This window comes from Pelodiscus sinensis, chromosome 2 (assembly GCF_052426305.1).
Source record: "Pelodiscus sinensis isolate ZL-2025 chromosome 2, ASM5242630v1, whole genome shotgun sequence".
Lineage (NCBI taxonomy): Eukaryota > Metazoa > Chordata > Testudines > Trionychidae > Pelodiscus > Pelodiscus sinensis.
In genome coordinates, this window is record NC_143053.1 from 148,930,215 (window position 1) to 148,951,157 (window position 20,943).

At 42.7% G+C, this 20,943-nt stretch overlaps 1 protein-coding gene across 1 annotated transcript in view; it reads left to right on the plus strand.

Annotated features, from left to right (window-relative positions):
- Positions 1-20,943, plus strand: part of GLIPR2 (GLI pathogenesis related 2) — a 44,629-nt gene that overhangs the window by 9,021 nt on the left and 14,665 nt on the right. The window contains exons 2-3 of the mRNA XM_006113037.5: positions 13,260-13,368; positions 18,146-18,249. Coding sequence (XP_006113099.1) covers positions 13,260-13,368; positions 18,146-18,249 — 213 coding nt within the window. The remainder of the gene's footprint in view (positions 1-13,259; positions 13,369-18,145; positions 18,250-20,943) is intronic.

Consider the following 20,943-nt stretch of genomic DNA (forward strand, 5'->3'; position numbering starts at 1 on the left):
ATGTCAGGTAGCTGCTTCCCTAAAGGAAGAGGTGAGAGAATGGGCCAAAGGCTGCTATTCTCCTACAAAGCCTCAGAAAATCAAAACAGGAAGAAACAGTCATTTGGAGGAAGAGGTTTGGGGCCTGTCTGTGGCCAACACAAATCTTCACTGAGGTTCATGAAACGGAATGAATTTTAGATTTCCATAGAAACCATGTGAGTGTCATGTGGTTTGAGTGTGACCGGTTCATTCAGTCATCTGTACTGTGCAAAAAAATTAAGTTATGATAAGGTAGCTTGGCAGATAACCTATATCAGCACTTCCCAAACTATGGGCTGCGGCCCGGTACCGGGCCGCAGGAAAAAACTACAGGGGCTCAGCGTGATTGCTGGGGTGTTCTGTGCTCCCAGAGTGCCTGTGTGGCGCTGGGTCCCCCAAACCTTTGGCCAGCCTGGGTGGAATCTGCAGCCGGATGTTCCAGCTCCCAGCAGAGTCCTAGCTAGGGGCGGTGGGGGGAGGAGGAGGGGAGAGCTGGCCACTGAAAGCAGCACTGGACAGGGGAATCGGGGCGGGGCAGGCTGGGGAGATTGGGGGGCTGGTGGAAGCAGGGCTGCCGGGGGGCACGAGGTCGGGGGTAGGGAGCTGGCTGGGGAAGATGGGGGGCGGGGGAGGGGGAGAGAAGTGGCCGCTGGAAGCAGGGCTGGACGCGGGCAGCAGGGCTTGCAGAAGGAGATTGGGAGGAGAAGTGGGGGAGAACTGGCTGTCTGGGAGGGGGTTGGGGGAAATGGGGCTGGCCAGAGGCACAGTGGGGGGGTGGGGGGAGAATGAATCAGCCAGCGGGGAGCGGGACTGACCCGGCCATATGCAGATCTCGGGACGCTGCCTCCCTTCCCCCTCCCTCCCCCCCCCCGCTCGCAAAGCACGAGTTAGTCCAGCCCGGTGGTTCTATTGTTTCTCCCCCACACACACACACCCTCGAGTAGTTGCGAACTGTCTGGCTGGTAGACACACTCATGCAGCCTGAGCACATCTACCAGTCAGGCAGTTCGAAACTACAAACTGATACATCTAGTAATAATACAACTTACCTAATGAGAAAATACCAGACATGTTATATGTCTGGTATTTTCTCAGTTTGTTTTTTATGTGTTTATATTTTTGGGCTGCAAAAAACAGTCCTGGAAAGAAAAGGGTTCCAACTAAAGTAAAAAGTTTGGAAAACCCTGATCTAACCAGCATTCTGTCTGTCTTACATTCCATTTATCCAATCCATATTCCTTAACTGGCTGGCAAGAATATTGTGGGTGACCATATCAAAAGCTTTGCTAAAGCTGGCACTGGGGGTTTTGGGAGGACCAGAAACAACTTATTTGATTAATGAATATGCAAATATGCAAATGAATGTTACTGGTACTCCAAAAGTTCGTGAATGAATTTACTGGTCCCCGTGTCAAAAAGTTTGGGAACCCCTGACCTAGATCATCACCTTAGAGTCTTCCACAGTTGTTAGATATTGCATTGAAAGGATTCACTAGCTATTTTATAGTAAGAAATAGCTCTTCTGAGTAGGGACTTCTTCTAAATATGTTTAGTACAGTGCTTAGCCCAAATGGGCCCCTTATTTTGGCTGTAACCTCTAGGTTCTACTGTCATAAAAATACTGTAATGAAATAAACTGGGCCACATCTTCACAGGGTGTCCTATAGACATTTTCTGTCCCTGTGGCAACTGCAATTGTCTGTGTGATAAAGAAAAGTTAGGAAACTATTTTGTGCATTTACTACATTAAAATGACATCCTCCACACAATGTGATCTTGCATGTTGAATGTTTTCCACAAGCTGAATTTACTAGCAAAGTTTCTACAAAACTGTTCAGCCATTTCTCAGAATGAGATGAGGGAGAAGTAGGCTCCTTTGCTAGGGTTAAATTCTGATGACAATTTCACTGGGAAGCTGTAGTGCCTTCATGCTTTGAAGGAGCATGGATTCTGTGATATCCCTGGGGTCAAGGAGATGAATTTTGCTTTCCCTGTAAATTCGCCCAAGTTATATGTCTATGAAAAGAGTGTTACATAAGATTAATAATGTCTTGGTAGAGTTTGGCTGCAAAATTCTCTATTGATTCTCTCTGTACTGGGAATACTCATTGGCTCCAGGGACTAAGTAGACTTTCTCTGCAGTTGCTCCTCCTGGCTGTCCGGGGCCACTGTGGTTTTGGAGCAGATTATTAAATAAATTTGTTAATTACTTCTGCTCATGCTGATTTTTTCCCCACTGGCTTAACTGCAAGGCCTTCAGTGGAGTTAATACAGGATTATGCTTACCTGTCACAAGTCATGTTGTTTATGGCATAATTTTATAAATTGCTTTATTATATTTCAACTTAATATATGCAACCAGTACAATTTATTGAAATTTGTACTCAAATAAGGTTTTAGGTATCAAGATTATGTAGTGGTCTAGAAAACAATGTAAACAGAATGCAGTGAATGTCTTATGCAGTTTACTACTTTTGAATAATACAAATGTTATACATTTGTCATTTACAGCAATTCTTTAAGCATGAATATAAAATATTTTATATTTACCATCTTAGGGTGCATAGCGATTTAAGAAAAATATATATGAAAACTAAAATTGGCTAATGAAGCTATATGCTATTTGTTCATTAAAATTGTATTTTTTAAATTCACATTAAGGTGTAACTTCATCCACAAATATTATTATATATTTATGAAAAAGTTTCCTATTAGTGCTACTAAAAATAGGGAAGTCTCCCATTCTCTTGCACTAGAAAACAGAATTGGATCAGTGACTCTACAAGAAGGTGAAATCAGAAAAAATATATGATTCTGCCTATACAGGGGATTCACTAGCTCACTTAGCTCTAACAATGGGATATAACCATTGCTATGAATTTTCAAGCAAATTTTTGCTGTGTGGTTTAGCCTCTTGGAGAATTTTGGGCATAATAACTCGCAAGGAATTCTTGGGATTCATGATCAGGAAGCAGTTTTCTCTGATCACGTTTTCCTTCATCATCATAGGCTAAGAAGTTCAGAGGGGCATGAAGCATTATGCTCACCTCAGCTTTCTAAAAGCAGAATGTCCCTGCATGTGGCCTGTTTGTAGTAATTAATCATCCTACACAGCAATCAGTGTAGGGCTTTTGGCAGCATGTCAATGGCATGGCAAGCCCTGGCTTGTACTAGGGTTGCCAGGTGTCCGGTTTTGAACCCAAAGTAGGAATAAGAGATCTTCGGAAAAGGGCTTTTTTCCGGAGGATCGGGGCCAGTGTAGACGCTCTTTTCCGGCTTTTCTAAAAGCCGGAAAAAGGCGGCGGACATTTTTATTTAAATGCCGCGGGGGATATTTAAATCCCCCGCGGATTTCCCTATTACGACCTGTCAAATTAGCATGCCCCTTTCGGAAAAGGGGCCAGTGTAGACGTAGCCAGCATGTTCTGTAAGTATCAGTGTGGTCCCTGGGGCTTTCAAAGTTGAGTTACCCTAGATCATCCCTGACAGGTGTCTGTCTAACCTGGTCTTAAATATGTCCAGTGATGGAGATTCCACAGTCTCACTAGGCAATTTATTCCAGTGTTTAACCACCCTGACAGGCAGGAAGTTTTTCCTAATGTCCAACCTAAATCTCCCTTGCTGCAATTTAAACCCATTGCTTCTCATCCTAACCTCAGAGGCCAAAGAGAACAATTTTTCTTCCTCCTCCTTATGATACTCTTTTAGATACTTGAAAGCTGCTCTCATGTCCCTTTTCGGTCTTCTCTTTTCCAAGGTAAACAAGCCCAATTCCTTCAGCCTTGCCTCATATCTCATGTTCTCTAGACCTTTCATCATTTGTGTTGAACTTCTCTGGACTTTCTCCAGTTTCTCTGAAATGTGGCACCCAGAACTGGATATGATACTCCAGCTGGGGCCTAATATAGATGGCTCATTCCCTGCCTAGGGGACGTGAGACTGGGTGGGTTAATTTCCAATCCTCCTGTTTATTCTTTTCCTAAGCCAGGAGGGCACAGTAGTTCTGATGGGAGCTCTGCAGGAAGGCAGCCTGCACTGTCCCCTGCCTGAAACCTTGTGAAGGTATTAAACAGCTGTCCAGCCCACCCTAGAGGTGACTGCATTTCAGCGTGCCTGAAGCAACATAGCACCAGCAATGGACAGGAGAATGGCTCCCGGGCGTGGCTTGCTCATGACTGCTTCAGTCCCATTGGATGGGCCTCAGCCTCTTTTCTTCCCCTTCCCTGCTTTACAATGGGGCTGTAGACTCTGGGGGGAGAAGGGTGGAGGCAGGCAGAGGTATCTCCCTGCAGCAGATGTAGACACATCTCTGTATTAATCATTCTCTCATTGAAGTTTTTAGCTTTGTATTGAGTCCTTTTACATGGAAACTTTGTATTACGTCTTGGTAGAATAGTCCCTAGGACAAGCAAGGCAGAGACTATCCCTGTGGGGTGAATGAGGTGGGAACGTATAAGGCGGAAGGTGAGCACCTCTGGGCAGTTACAAAGGTTGGAGAGGGGATGGAAGCCAGCTCCAAGATCAATGAGCCCTGGGAAGTGGGCCTGTTGAAAGGAGATTGGACCTGTGGATGCCTTGGGGGTCAGCAGCAAGAGCCTGTTTTGGGAAGCCCCCTCTTTGGAGGTGAATGTGGCAGCATTGAGACACCACCCAGGAGCAGGCGCCACAGACACTAACTGCAGATTCATGGGACAGCTCTCACAGATCTTGCACGTGCATAAGATGATAGATCGGGGGGGGGGGGGCAGTGGCATAGTGAGGGGACCGGAGGGGTCAGTTTCCCCTGGGAGAAAAATAATATAAAATTTAGTTAAAATAGATGTCACACGTTTTTAAAAGGAATACCATATCTCCTGCCTTTTGTCTATTTTTGTCTCTTTAGGCCCCCAGTTAAAATTTTCAAAAGCACTTGAGTGACTAAAGTCACTTTTGAAAATTGGACTTGGAAATGTAAGCTCAGATTTTGAAAGGTAATTAAGCTCCTAAAGAGACAGTTGCCAACTCGGATCTTCAAAGATATCTCTCTGATCTTTACACACCTTTGAAAATCTCGTTATAAGTGTCTTAGTCATTTCTGAACGTGAGATGTAGGAGCCCAGTCCTAATTTCTTCAGGCTTTTTTTAAATTTGAATATTTATCTACACTAATTCCCCTCCTTTCTCTTTCACTATCCAATAAATACATGGATCAAAATTATAGGTACTTTGTGAATATGCTGACTTGAGAGTGGAAAGATTTCATATTGTCAGGTATGATTCCTGGTAACCCATCTCCAATATGAAAAACTAGGTTGATACCTGGTCATATCAGGAGCTGTTGAATTCAGTTCACCGTTTGCAGTATCTCATTAGGATGTTTAGTGGAGAAGATTTTGGTTTTTTTTTTTTTATTTATACTTTGGGCAAAGCATGGGCTCACAAGAATTCTTCCATTGTTTTACCATGAGTCTTAAAACGTTTGGTGTTTTTCTAAAGGCCTGGAGTCAATTGATTATGTAGGAATCTCAGCTTTCATTTAAAAAAAGTTCTCTATACTTCTGGGCCTTACAGCTGAGAAGGAAAGCTTTAAAACATGAACCCTAAATACTCAAGAAACAAAAGGCCAATAACCATCCAACCTGTTTTATTTTTAAAAAATCTTATGATTTGTAGACCATTCTTATAACTTTGTGTAGGTGTTCCTTGTGATTTTTGGGTTGGCAATACTGCTCTTTGATTGGTGAATTTAGAGAGGTCTCTCCCTTCAGTTTCCCTTTCCACCCTCCTTTTTTGTCACAGGTCATCATAGAATCATAGAGACAATGGAGAGTAGGGTGAGTCCATGACTATGGTTAATGACTGGTCAGGGTGACTAACTATTATCAGCCAGTGGTCTGAATGAGCTATCTACTGCCATCTGTTAATCAACTGTAGGAAAAGGCTTCACGAGCAGACCTTATTTATATAGGCAACCTACTTTGCCACAGAGATCAGTAGACACACGTGCTGTGTCAAGGTGCTCAATTTTGGTTCTTTTGGATCGAAATTCACTTAAGACTTGGAGCTGGGAGAATGAAATGTTGTTATCCATATAGTATGATTAAAAGGTAAAAGACTTGAACTTAATATGACCTGGCTTAGGGTCTACTATAACTTGAACACTAAGCAGAGGATAGTGAGTCACATCTAACTGAAAGTCACAGAAGATGGAAACAGGTCTTATTTCTGGTAGTGTAGAGTCTATTTGGGAGTCCTCAATTATATCTGACACTAAAGCGTTTAAAGGCAGAGCTGACTAGAATCAATTGAAAGTCCTTGTCTTGTCTCAGTGATCGCTTGAGCAAAAATCATTGATAAAATCTTGTGTAGACTGAACTTGGACTCAACATGCAGGCAGGCAGTGTGTTGAAGGGCAGTGCAAAGGAGGCAATGGTGGGGAGGTACCATATTACCTAGTGAAATAATTGGTGCTGAAATCACTAAAGATTGGAATTTGACCACAGAACTGACACTTTCTTACCAAAGACTCCATATTTGCTATTTAAAAAGTAAATCAATATAACAGAAATCTGCAATGCTCTCTGGTAACTTTTTAAAAATCAAACTTTAAACTTTATTGAAAAGATTGGATAGTTTGCAATTGAAAATATTTGACCTGCACGTAAGGCAACTGATTTAATTTTGTGTAAGATTTTGCATAATAAAGGATGGCATTTTTTTTGAAAATGTTCAACTATATTGATATACATTTTGATCAGATCTACTTCTGATGTGATACTTGTGTGTGGTTGTGGGGGCGTGGGTGGTTCCCCCCCCCCAACAAAAAATCCTGGGTGGCGGGGCCCCACCAAAACTGTTTGAATTGGGCCCCGCACTTCCTAAAGCCGGCCCTGCCTGCCTGTGCCATGAATGTGGGACACTTGGTGTAACAACTGTTCAAGATTTGGGGAATTGGTGCTGATTAACCTGGCTTCTGCTTTGTTTGGCAGAAGGCTCTAAATCCTCTCAAGGAGTAACGAACAAAGCTTCTTGATTCCTTCCAGCAAGTGTAGCTGAGTACCCCAAGCCCATTTACAGAAGTGGATGATTTTAGGAAGGGCTGTTCTTCCCAAGGTCTGTTCTTCCCAAGGTCTAGGATAACAAGTGTAATTTGTTCAACTGTTGTATGCCAGTTATGCACATTGGTTTAGTTAGTAAAAGACCTTAACTGAGAAATATATACATGCTGCTATTGATCAAGGAAGGAAGGAACTTGCAACCTAAGTATGTGCACATCACCTGAGAGTTAGCTGTTTTATGACAGCTGAAGTGGCACAAAGCAACCAAAGCTGGGGCAAACAAAAGCCTGGACTACTATATTCAGTCTTGATCACCATGTCTTAAGACGAATAAAGCAGAAATAGTGGTGTTGCTGAGATGATAATGAAGAAACTTTCAAATGAGGATACACTGAATAGATTAGCACTGTTTAGAGAGAAGGCTAACAGAGGGGACAAAATACAAGTATTAAAAATAGTAAATTGTATAGAGAAGGTAAATTACTCTTATTTACCTTTCCTCATAATATTAGAATGGGGAGACAACTGAAAGTCAGTGGGAATTAATTTTGACAAGAGGAAATACTGTTTTCAACCACACATCATTCATTTATGGAACTCATTGCTGTAAGATATTAGTTAGGCCAAGACCCCAGGATTCAAAAAAGGATTAGATACTTACAGTAACATTTTTTTGAAATTAGAGAGTTTAAAACTTCGTGACACAAAACAGAATCTTAGTTTACTGGGATTAGGGAATAACATTCTCTGTGAACCTAAGCAACCCACTTGCACAAAACAGCAAAGGCACAAAAGCTGTTCCCAGCTGCAAAGAAGTCTGGAAATTCCTACTAACTCTCACTTTCAGTGTCTGGCTTCTCAGTTCATGCCATGTCACTGAAATGGAAAAATTAGATTTCCTTCCAAAGCAAACTAAAAGATTTTTGGCAGCATGGAGCCTCTAGTTGCACATCAGAGCACACAGATACTGAAAAAAAGAGCAAAAATAGCACATGGCCTTGAGATCATGGTAGAAAATTACTCATTTATACAATTATTCTATACATGCTATTTTTGTGGGGATGGAAAAAGGACAGAGAAGGAGAGAGACAAAGAAACTCTAAGCAAAAATTGTCATGTTTGCTAAGCCTTGAGGAAATGGTCGGTATTATCAATTGTGTCTGTTACTTGTTTTCATTTGTAAGCCAAAATGTGAACACACACATAATTTCCACTGCTATGTTTCTGCTTTAAGAGATGATGGGGTGTAACCTACACCAATCTGGCATTTACAGATATGGAAAGTGAGTAAAGAATACAAGTGGAGGGGCAGGGGAAGTATACAAGGAAAAGCATCTTACAGCAAAATGTAGGGGAGGATGCTAGCTTGGTTTATTTTAATTGTTATATCACCCAGAAAACTCCCATTGCCAAATTCAAACCTGGCATAAGTGAATACAAGTCACATTAACTTCAGTGAAAGTTGTTCATCTTTACTGAAGGGATTAAGTTTAATGTTTATTTAATGTCAAACCCATGCAAATCATATTTATCTACTACTCAGCGTTCATTCATAACTGCCATACCTGTCTTCTGATGAACTTACACCTATCATTTTACTTAACATACCCAAAGAATTTAGGCTCAGATCCACAAAGGGACTTAATCATGCCTGTCACTCCAGGCTTATCCATAGGAGAACAGTTCCAGTTTCAACTGGAGGGACTGAGGGAGCCACGTCAGAATGTCCCATAGCTTAGTAATTAGAGTGCTTTTCTGAGAGGTGGCAGATCCCTGTTTAAATCCTTCCTCTCCCTGTTACAGAGAAAGAGGTATTTAACCTGGGTTTTGCACATCCCAGGCGAGTGCTATAACCAACAGGCACCATCACTGCCACCACCTCATTTTCCTTGTGTGGGGTTGGATTTTGGATGGGACCTAGCAGGCGGCCTCTGAATACACCTACCACCTAGAACTCCTCACATGAGTAAAGCGGACAAAGGCCTATTTTCTCCTGGTTTATGAACTGCTCCGGGGCTTAGCCTGGAGACGGGAGTTCAAATATTTTGGGGAGGCCGCAATGCACATGTTCAAAGGCAAAAACAGGCACTTGTGGAGTTTTTACCCAGGAAACGTAGGTAACCAGTGAGTTTAGGTGCCTATAGGGTTTTGTGGATTGCAATGAAGCCAAAACTGGGACTTATGCACCTAAATTTGAGACTGTTGGGGTGAAGATGTGTAAGTACCTTTGTGGATTTGGGCCTTAGTTTTTGGGCAAAATATTGGAGAACAAAGTGCATCTGTGTCTACCACACAATATTGATAAAATAGAACACCACTACCCCCAAACAATTTAGAGCTTGATTTTCTCTCATTAAGCAGTGAGATATGAGGAAATTACTCAGCTTGTCTAACCACAATAGTGGAACGCCCATAGGGACATCACTCTACAAAGAATAATACTTTTCTACTTGCACCTGGAATGTTGAATTTATTTCTCTCGTGTACCACATTAACCGGAAAATATTGATAGAATATCTGGAACTCTGAAAACAGTGTAAAACACTCACAGATGGACTGCATTATGAGGAAGGATTAGAAGAACTAAATATGAAAATTGACAACTTCTTTGGGGACTATGGGGCAATGTACTGATACAAATGTCTGACGTGTAAACACTAACAAGGAAGAGAAATGATTTAGGATAGTGTAATTGTTAATAAGACAGTCTATGAAGAGCAAATTTAGATAAACGAAAAGTTAATAACAGGAAAAATTTCCTAACCAGGAGGTGAATAGGCTGGAAATGATCTTACGGGGGGGGGGGAGGGGGAGGAGTGTTAAGAAGTCCTGTTTAGGATATTATTAATAGACTCTATAAACCGTAAATGGACAATAGTGAACAATCTCACATAACTGTGGAGATGAGCAATAGCATAGTTATGAAGCTAGTTTCCCATTTAAAGTTTTTATCTTTTTTTTTTCTTTTACAAACTCCCATACTGTCCCAAAAGAAACGGCATCTTCACATGCCATATCTTATTCCAAAGTATAATTTCTCTGTGAAGTCTGGAAAAATTCAGCAAAGACATGTTAAAGCTATGATGACTCAAATCTCCCCTGCTCATTTTTTTGAAACCTCTCCAAATGGCTTTTTGGTTCACTATATCTTGGAAACACCAGTCTCTGCAAACTTCAGACTTCTGTCAGCAAAGTGACACAATGTATCACTACCCATTCACCCCTTATGTGATGTTTTTAGGTGTAAGATCATAGCATCATAGAACACTAGAACAGGAAGGGTCCTTGAGAAGTCATCAAGTTAGTCCCCTGCCCTCACGGCAGGATAAAGCACCTCTAGATAATCCCTGATAGATATCTGTCTAACCTGCTTTTAAATATATTCAGTGTTGGAGATTTCACAGCCTCCCTAGGAAATTTATTCTATGGTTTAACCACCCTGACAGGAAGATTTTCCTAATATCCAACCTAAACCTCCTTTTGCATCTTGTCCTATCATTAGTGATCAAGAAGAACAAGTGTTCTCTGTCCTCCTTGTAATACCCTCTTAGGTATTTAAATTTTTTTATTATGTCCCCTCGCAACCTTCTCTTTTTTAAAATAAACAAACCCAATTATTTCAGTCTTCCTTCATACGTCATGTTTTCTAGATCTTTAATAATTTCAGTTGATCATCTCTGGACCTTCTCCAATTTCTCCACATTTTTATTTAAATGTGGTGCCCAGAACTGGACACAATACTCCAAATGAGGCCTAATCAGAGCAGAATAGAGCAGAAGAATTACTTCTCATGTCCTGCTCACAACACTCCTGTTAATGCATCCCAGAATCATGTCTGGGTTTTTTTGCAAATGTCACGCTGTTGCCTCATATTTAACTTGTGGTCTGCTCTGACCTCTAAATCCCTTTCTGCAGTACTCCCTTCTAGCTAGTCACTTTCCATTCTGCATGTGTGAAACTGATTGTTCCTTCCGAAGTGGAGTACTTTGAATTTGTCCTTATTAAACTTAATCCTATTTACCTCATACCTTTTCTCCAGTTTGTCCGGATCATTTTGAATAACTCTGTCCTCCAAAGCATTTGTAACCTCTCCCAGATTGGTATCATCTGCAAACTTAATAAGTGTACTCTCTATGCCAATATCTAAATCTTTTATGAAATATTGAATACAACCGGTCCCCAAACTTACCCCTCCGGAATGCCACTTGTTATGTCCTTCCAGCGTGACTGTGAACTTTTAATAACTACTCTCTGAGAATGGTTATCCAGTCAGTTATGCTACCACCTTTATAGTAGCCCCATCTAGATTTTATTTTCCTAGTTTATTGGTAAGAAGTTAATGCGAGACCATATCAAAACTTTACTAAAGTCTAGGTATACCACATCCACCACTTCTCCCTTATCTACAAAATTTGTTATCCTGTCCAAGAAAGCTATCAGATTGGTTTGACATAATTTGTTCTTTACAAATCCATGCTGGCTGTTTTGTATCATCCTATTATCTTCTAGATGTTTGCAAATAAATTCTGTAACTATTTGCTCCATTATCCTTTCCTGGCACTGTAGTTAAGCTGACTGGTCTGTAGTTTCCTGGGTTATTCTTATTTCCCTTTTTATAGATGGGTACTGTATTTGCCTTTTTCCAATCTTCTGGAATCTCTCCCGACTACCGTGACTTTCCAAAAGTATCTAATGGCTCAGATACCTCCTCTATCAACTCTTTGACTATTCTAGGATGCATTTCCTCAGGCCCTGGTGACTTGCAGACATCTAACTTCTCTAAGTAATTTTTAACTTGTTGTTTTCCTTTTTTAACTTCTAAACCTACCCCATTTCGCCACCATCAGTCTTTTTGGTGAAAACCAAAACAAAGAATCTGTTAAACACCTCTGCCATTTCCATGTTTTCTATTACTGCTTTTCCCTCTTCACTGAGCAATGGGCCTACCCAGCCTTTGGTCTTCCTCACACGTCTAAGATATTTGTAGAATGTTTTCTTGTTATCCTTTAGGTCTCTGATTAGATTGAGCTCGTTTGGTACCTTCACCTTTCTAATCGTGCCCCTACACATTTGTGGTTTTTGCTTATATTCAGCCTTTGTAATTTGACCTAGTATCTACTTTTTATATGACTCCTTTTTTATTTTTAGATCATGTTAGTTCTCCTGGTTGAGCCAATGTGGTCTCTTGCCATACAGTACTTTCTATCTTTCCTATGCAGTGGGAAAGCTTGCCGGGGTATTAAAATAAACTTCAAGTTTTTGAGAAATATAAAATCATTTTTTTTACAAGAAACAGTACAATTCATTCCTATCTCATTCATCAATATTTGTGGTGATAGTTGGAGTCTTTAACATTGACCACTTAATTGCATTTTCAGTTCTTCATACTTTTTCCCCTCTAATACTGGTAATGGCAAGTTGGGAGGGCAGTGACCTTATGCATTATATGCTTCAAAATTTTGCATATTTCTTCACTGTGCAATATATTCATGTAGCCTTTAGACTCTCTCTACAGGGGTTTTTGACATATGTGGAAAGGTCTTGTATAAAAAGTTCCTTTATTTTTATTTATTATCATATTTTAATGCTACTTATATAGCATCTTTCCAGCAAAGTATCTCAAAGGGCCTGATCCTCATTTTTACTCAGGCCCCTAACAATGTTAAGGGACCTTAAATTACACTTACTTTAGTGTCATCCGAAGAAGTGGGCCTCGTCCACGAAAGCTCGTGATACTATCTATGTTTTGTTAGTCTTTAAAATGCTACCAGATTATTATTTTTTTAAAGTTTGTCCTGTACAGACTAACTCGGCTACCCCTCGAAACTTACTTTAAGACCCATTTACACTGGTGGCATGGTATAAAAGGGCTTTATTGTAGATGAGAATATGGTTTAAGTGTTCTGCAGATGTTAATCAGTTAACCCACATAACACCAGCTTGAGGTCATATGTAGGTAGTTAAATAAATATAACATACCCTTCAAAATTCTTAGATATAAAGCACTTGCAATACTTCTGGCTTCATTTCATCCTGCTTAGAGATAATTAGGTCGGTACAGCCCTGTGGTTATTTCACTGAAGAGCCCATAAAGTGTTCTTTAGATTCATTCAAAGTGTTGTACCCCCTTTCCAAAATACTTGAAGTTTATTTTTCCTGATGTATTTGATTACAACTTTCCAATATTTTGTATTCTTTCAGCTTCCAAACAGTTTGCTGAAGAGGTTTTAAAAGCCCACAATGACTACAGGAAGAAGCATGGAGTTCCCCCACTAAAGATTTGCAAGAAGTTAAACACTGGAGCACAACAGTGAGTTCAGCCCTTCCTTTCTTGTAATGAGACTTTTGTCACATATATGGATTAAGCATTCTATTCTGCTACCTAGCACCAGGCTCTGCCTCTGCTTACCCCAGAAATAAGGTGCTAGGTAGCACTTCACTTGGGCATGAAGTGTCCTTTGTTGAGGTGTTGCCTCCAGTGCCTGATGTGTTCATAAATGATGCTTCGGTATCATAGAATCTTTCGTGGTGGTGGTATTCATATTTGTAGCTTCTAAGGCCATAAAATTCTGATAATCTAGTCTGATTTCCCATATAACACTGGCCATAGAAATCCCCCCCCCCCCCCGCCAAATAATTCCTGGGGGCGTATCTTTTAGAAAAGCATCCAGTCTTGCTTTAAAAATTGCCAATAATGGAGAATACACCATGGCTCTCCATTGTTCCAATGGTTAATTACACTTCTAAGGTATGCCTTATTTCTAGTCTGAATAAGTCTAGCTTCAGCTTCTAGCCTTAAGATCATGTTACACCTTTCTCTGCTAGATTTAAGAGTTCATTATTAAATACTGGTTCCCCAAAAGGTACTTCTAGACAGCAATCAGGTTGCTCCTTTAGTCTGTCACTATTATAAGGCATGTTTTCTAACCTTTTTATCATTCTTGTGGGCTCTTTTGGAGAGGGTTCATAGTTTATCAACATCCTTTTTAAATTGTGAGCACCAAAATCAAACACAGTATTCAACCAGTGGTTGCATCAGAGTCAAATACAGAAGTAAAATAACCTCTCCACTCTTACTTAAGATTCCTCTGTGTATGCATCCCAGGATCCTATTCTTGTCTGCAAAAGTAACCTCTTCTGGAGATGGAATAGTGGAGAGATGCACAGTTAACTGAAGAGCTTTGACTAATATAATTTTTGTGAGACTATTCTTTAATCATCGGAAGGAAGGAAGATGGAAGAAATAATCTTTTAGGAACATAGGAACTACCATACTGCATCAGCACATTACAGGCAGTCCCCGGGTTACGTACAAGATAGGGACTGTAGGTTTGTTCTTAAGTTGAATCTGTATGTAAGTCGGAACTGGCGTCCAGATTCAGACACTGCTGAAACTGACCGCCAGTTCTGACTTACATACAGAATCAACTTAAGAACCCCAGGCGTCCACAAGTCAGCTGCTGCTGAAACTGATCAGCAGCTGATTCCAGGAAGCCCGGGGCAGAGCAACTCTGCCTGGGGCTTCCTGTAGTCAGCGCTGGTCAGTTTCAGCAGAAGCTGACTTGGGGACGCCTGGGGCAGAGCAGCTGGGGTGCTGCTGGGTTGCTCCAGTAGCGCCGCTCCTGGGTGCTACTGGACCAACCTAGCAGCACCCCATCTGCTCTGCCCCAGGCGACCTGATTCAGCCGCTGCTGAAACTGACCAGCAGCGGCTGAATCAGGACCTGGGGCAGAGCAGCTGGGGTGCTGCCGGGTTGGTCCAGTAGTGCCCAGAGCGGGCGCTGCAGGACCAATCGGCAGCACCCCAGCTGCTCTGCCCCAGTTTCCAAAACAAAAGCCTGGTCTGCTGGGGGGGGGGGGGAAGCACACTAGCTGCGCCCCCCCCCCCCCTCCCCAGCAGACCAGGGACACGGGGAGCAGAGCCTCTGAGGATTTGCTCTGGCAAAGCCTCAGAGGGAGGGACCCCGCCGCGGCTGCGGCTTCAGTCCGGGAGCCTGTGGTCTGCTGGGGACGGTCCCCAGCAGACCACAGGCTCCCGGACTGAAGCCGCAGCCGCCGGGGGGTCCCGCGCCTCTGAGGCTTTGCCAGAGCAAAGCCTCAGAGGCGCGGGGAACCGCCATTGCTGCCGCTTCAATCTGGGTGCCTGTGGTCTGCTGGGGACCGTCCCCAGCAGACCACAGGCTCCCGGACTGAAGCCGCAGCCGCGGGGGGGTCCCGCGCCTCTGAGGCTTTGCTCTGGCAAAGCCTCAGAAGCGCGGGAACCCGCCCGGTGCCCCTGGTCTGCTGGAGACGGTCTCCAGCAGACCAGGGGCACCGGAGCAGCTTACGAACGGGGCTTTCTCGCCCCGACTTCCGGGGCGAGAAAGCCCCGTTCGTAAGTGCGGATCCGACATAAATCGGATCCGCGTAAGTCGGGGACTGCCTGTAGTCCTTCAGGGGTCTCTGATAGTAGGTAATGCTAGATGCTACACAGAAAGGTACATAAAAACTGAGAATGGACAATATATGAAATAACCATCCAATGAACTAAATAAATAGAGGCTGGTTTGTGACCTGAAGCATGTGAGTTTATATCCTTTTATCATTCTAATGTAAATGTATAGTAAACAAATTTTGTTATCTTTATCAATAAATCATTTTTGAGTCTTACTAGATTTTGACTCCAATAAATCCTGTGGTAATGACCCAGTATAGCCATTCTTATGTTCTTAGGTCAAAGTAGATCAGTGGTTCCCAAACTTGATTGATTCACATACTGTCTTTCTAAAAAGTTGATTTTTGAGGTACCACATATAAAATTGTCCTTGTACATACTTATTTTAGGCATCAATAGGCTTACCCTTACGTATATCCTGATGCTGTAGAAAAATAAATGCATAAAGAAGCCTAAAATATCCTTCGTTAACATCTTAGTTTTTTACACAGCACGACAATAAGTAGCACATTGAATAAGACATTATTTTTATTTGTCTTTTGTAGTCCTCAGATTACAAGAAACAATTAAATATCTCATCCATGATGCATTCATCTGTGTTGGTATGCAGCTGTACTACATTCAGTGGCTAGACTTTTTAAATCATCTCATTTAAATTCAAAGTTCCTACTAATTCTAATCAAGATTGTCACTGAACACAAGCCAAAGGTCACATTGCTTTCCCTTTACAAGATTTAAATCAAGAAAAACACAAAGTATTTTGAGGCGCTCAGAAAAAAGAGGAGTGCCATTAATAAGTGTGTATACGAGGAAACGCTCAGGGAATGGGGCAGTGGTGAAAGTAACTTAAAACTTCTTACAAGTACTGTCGTATTGCAACTCAGGTCCCTGCAAGCTCTTTAAATAGCTTCAGCCACCGCTTGCTGGAGCTGCACACCAGGGCGCACCTGCTTACTTTCACCTCTGGAATGGGGTAGAGAAATGGGGGTAGTGCTTAAAATGGTCTAAAAGAAGGGACGGTGGTTCTATCATAACTTGGAAGCAGCAGCTTTGGTAAAACAGTGCTCACAGTGCACTCCTCTGCAACCCAGCTTGAGTTTAAAATTCCTTTTACTAGGTCTGTGTCTTTTGCATGTTCCTTTTTGCCCACTCCACGTTAAGTGCTGGTGGGAGAGTCTTGGCAGGAAGTTGGGGCCTTTATCTGGGCATCATGCAGGTTCAGCTTCAGGAAGCCTTTTGCTCCTCAGCAACTCTAGCCCCTTCTCTCAAACAGCCCAGGCAAGTGTGCAATGCTGAGCAAACTGTGCAGCAGCTTCCCCTCCTAGAATGAGGCTCAAATTTCAGTGAAAGAGCAGTGGAAAGAGTAGTCTGTCTCTGCTTAGTCTTGTAGCTAGGCTTTCATATACTGGACCTGACCAACTGCTATCCCACCCTGCTGAGAATTCTCCATACATCTTCTGCCTTCCGGCCAGTTTCTGTGAAGCAGCGAGTGCAGAAGAAACTTCTGCTCTGCAATGTGTGTGTGTATGGAGGAGGGGCTTTGATTCTGTGGTTCCATGTGACTGAGCACCATGAACCACCCTTGTGTTGGTGTGTCTTTTCAAATGAGGCGCTCTTGCGGCATGAAAGGGAACCTTTGTGAGTTTGCTACGATAACTTGAGCAGTGCAGGCCAGTTAAGAACTAGGCCTTCTGTTCAGTTTGTGTGCTGTGCCTGGCACAATTGGGGTCTCGTCCATAACTGGGGCTTGAAGGCACTGCAGTCGCACAAATGATGATAGTATAGTGGAAAGCCAGACAGCCTGATGTGAGTAAAGCACCCCTCTGGACAGCCACAGAACTCATCACACCACTGAATAAAAACTACTGTGCTGGGCGCAGGGAGCAAGTGTTATCCACCTTTGTGGCTGAAAGTGCCATGTAGCTTCTTGGGCATTTTTTTGGCCTCCACAGCTCAGGCAACAACTATTCCTTCAAAACCTAGCGAGTTTTTTTTTTTTTTTTAGAGCTTTGGGTGTACCTCTTCCAAGAAGCTCCTATACCACGTTCATACACTGCAATTTCGGAGCCCCTGGGCTAGATGATCTAATGGTCTTTCTGGACATAAACTCTTCAAAATCACTTCTGTCCACACTGAAAACTATTTCCTGCTCATTGTTTTTTGGTTTCTTAAGCAGTCTCTAATCCATGACTATTTACCTCTCAGACCATGAATAATTTGCTCCCTTAATAGCTTCTTGCCTGGGACTTGGAAACCCCTTCTTCCCCCCAATACATTCCCATGTAGGAGACTACAAACTACAGGAATTATCACTTGCAGAAACTGCTGCAAGTGTCTCTTCTTCTCCACACACAAGTGGCAGAGACTGCAACTCCTGGATTCTCCTAGATCTACACAGATCTTGGTAATATGTGGCTTTGTACCTTATTGCCTCCAAGCTAGGCATGATATAATAGACATGGGGAGGCCCTAGAGGCAATAAGAAGAGACAAGACCTCTTGACTCTCCTCATGCTGCTAAGATCTGTGTTGATCTCAGAACATCCACTGCTTTAGGCACTTGGAAAATCAGTAACAGGATTGCAAACCCCCAGGTCAGTGTGATTGCTCTCCACATGGACATTAGCTGTCACTGGTGTATGATTCCTTTGCTAGGTATGCAGAAAAACTGGCTAGCACAAGGGTCCTCCAACACAGCCCTGAGTCAGCAAATGGAAAATGTGGAGAAAATCTAGCGTGGGCTTCGTATGATCAGCCAGGTAAGTTTGATTTTTACTCCTATGTCATAGACTAGATTATAAGTAAACAAACCTCCTTAGTCACTTTGAATACAAAGGGCCAGATCTTGTCCTGGGTGAGCGAGTAGCTCAAACCGAGGACTTCGTTAGATATTTTCTTTTGCTTCAGGAATCTTACCAGCATGGTTCTCATTCCATGGAATTGGCCTAGAGGTTGTGCAGTGGTAGACACTTCAGTTGCTGTGCTGAAAAGGAGATGCACATGCTACAGCTAGCATGGCCTGCTAACTGGGTGGCAGACCATGCCTCTTTGGTGCTGTGATGCATGGGTTGACTTAGTTTTCTAAAGTGCTAGAGGAGAGAGAGAGAGAGAGAAAGAGAAATAAGCCTCCTACACTTTCACTGTTCCGGTTTTGCACCAGCACAACAAAGGAGAGTCATTGCCTCAACAATGCCAAGAAGACTAATGGCTTGTCTACACTTGAAACACTGCAGTGGCACAGCTGCAGCAGCACTTCAGTGTAGACACACACTATTATAGCAACAGGGGGGATTCCCCACACCCTGAGAAATGTAGTCAGGCTGATGTAGGTTTTCAGCATAGACCAGTCCTAAGTCAATGCTAATTGCTCTTGCATTGTCCTTTCCATATATGGGAACTGATTTATGAATAAATCACTTCTAGTGACCTTTAAATCAACACCTTTCTGGTCCCCCTTGATCCACCAGTGAAAATACTTTCTGACTTGACATAAAAGTCATCTCTCTTTTATCTAGTTTAGACACATGTGAGGAACTGAGCTCTTAGTAAAACCATCTCATGGAGGCAGCATGTGATGAGTGCTCAGTAAGAATCATTTTCACTGCGCTCCTGTTCCTCCCTTTTCTAGTCACTTATTAAGGCTTGTTTTCCCCCTACAGAGACCAGGCAATGCATCAGGTTAGAACACTCTCCCTTCCAGAGAGCATGTGACTAAGAACAAAAGTGAATGTTAGTTTCTTAATGTCACCTTAGACCAGAATTTTCAAAAGAGCCCCGGGAAGGTAGGGACCCAAATCCCATTGTTGTTAGGCCTCTCGCTCCTCTGTGGACCTTTGAAAATCCCATCCCCTAGTGGATATTCATTCACTGTGAAAAATTATTACACACTTCAGCTCACTTCAGAACGATTCGCACGATGTCCTTTGAACTAACATGAAACATGCCTTTGAAGGAGCATAGGTGTGTGGAGATGTTAGCACAGTGCTTGTCCCCTGTTAGCACTAATTCCTCCTTTTTGTTAGCACTAATGTTCCACAAACATGTTTTAAAAGCTTTATATGATGACTTTGTTTGACAATATGGCAAGGGGGGAGGGGGGGAAAGGCTGTCTGCATTAGGCTTTCATGGAGCAGCTTTTTCTTGTACATGCTATGTTTCCACAACTGTTTTGTCTAATCTGCTCTGGGAGATTTTTATATGGCTATATCTATTTTTTTTTTATTTACATCATTGCATATCCTGATGAAAAGTTTGAGCCACATCCTCTCCTTGTTCTCCAAACTGATAAAACTTTATTCTATAAATCTTTTGAGGCAACTACACTTTCTATAGAGCAAATACTTTTTAAGTGCTTGTGAGTGAAAGCTAGTTGTGTGCTGAAAATTGTTCTCAGATGTTGGCTTAGGTTAGGCCCCTGTGGAGTTGGTTCTCTTACCATTTTTTTCCTTGTCCAGTTCCATGTAGATAATTAATTTGTGTCAGGCTGGAAACTGCTTGTATTGTGGATTCTATTCAAGTAGTTAACAAAGGGGAGTCAGTGTCTTCCAATTTCCTTTCCAGATGAAGGAAACATCAGTAAGCCTCCAACTTGGCATATAGTCTCTCTAAAAAGAACTCTTGCATTGCTGGATTTTTAGTGTTCGACAAAAAGCTGGCATAATTGGGTTTCATGTATCAGAAAAAAAAAGGGGGGGCTGAAAATGTAATGCCCTCATCATCAGTTCTTTGGAATTTCTTTACATTTCATTATAAGATTTCCAGAGTAAAGCAGTCTGTGGCTGATGTCTGAAATGTATTCAGCCCTGTATTCAAACAAATATGAGTCAGTCATTTCCTCCTTTTGATCTTGAGGAGGTTGCATTGCACTCTTTCTGTGCTCTGATGAGTGATGTCATAATTGCCAGTTACCTGCTGTAGTTTCCCTTCCTTGGCCTGCTCAGGTACATCACACACTCGGTTGGGTACCTGATGATATCAGTGTGCCAGATGTTTCATAAGCTTGAAGGCAGGTGCTAAAGCAGGGGTCAGCAACCTTTCTGAAATGGCATGCCACGATCTAACCTTCCTGCACTGGGCTGAACCGCTCTCCCAGGAGGGGCTTTCTCCACCACGTGCCCCGCTTGGTCTCCTGCCCTGGGCTTCACTCCAGCTTTTCCTGTGGGGAGGTGCTTCCCCACACCTGGGTGCATGAGCTGGGTGGGGTGCAGAGTAGGGTGTCTTACCGGCAGGAGGCGGCCTGTCAATGTAGGCGAACTAGGCGGTTGCCTTGGGTGCCAAGATAAAGGGCAGTTGAGAGCTTTGCAGGCGGGGGTGCCGATCATGGTTTTACCTAGGGCGCCAGTTGCTGGCAGCTCGGCTAGGGCGGCTCCTGCTTAGCGGGGGGAGAGGGCAGGAGCAGGGTTTGGGTGGATGTCTGGCTGGGGTGGGGCAGGGCAAGGTATGGGTGGATGTCT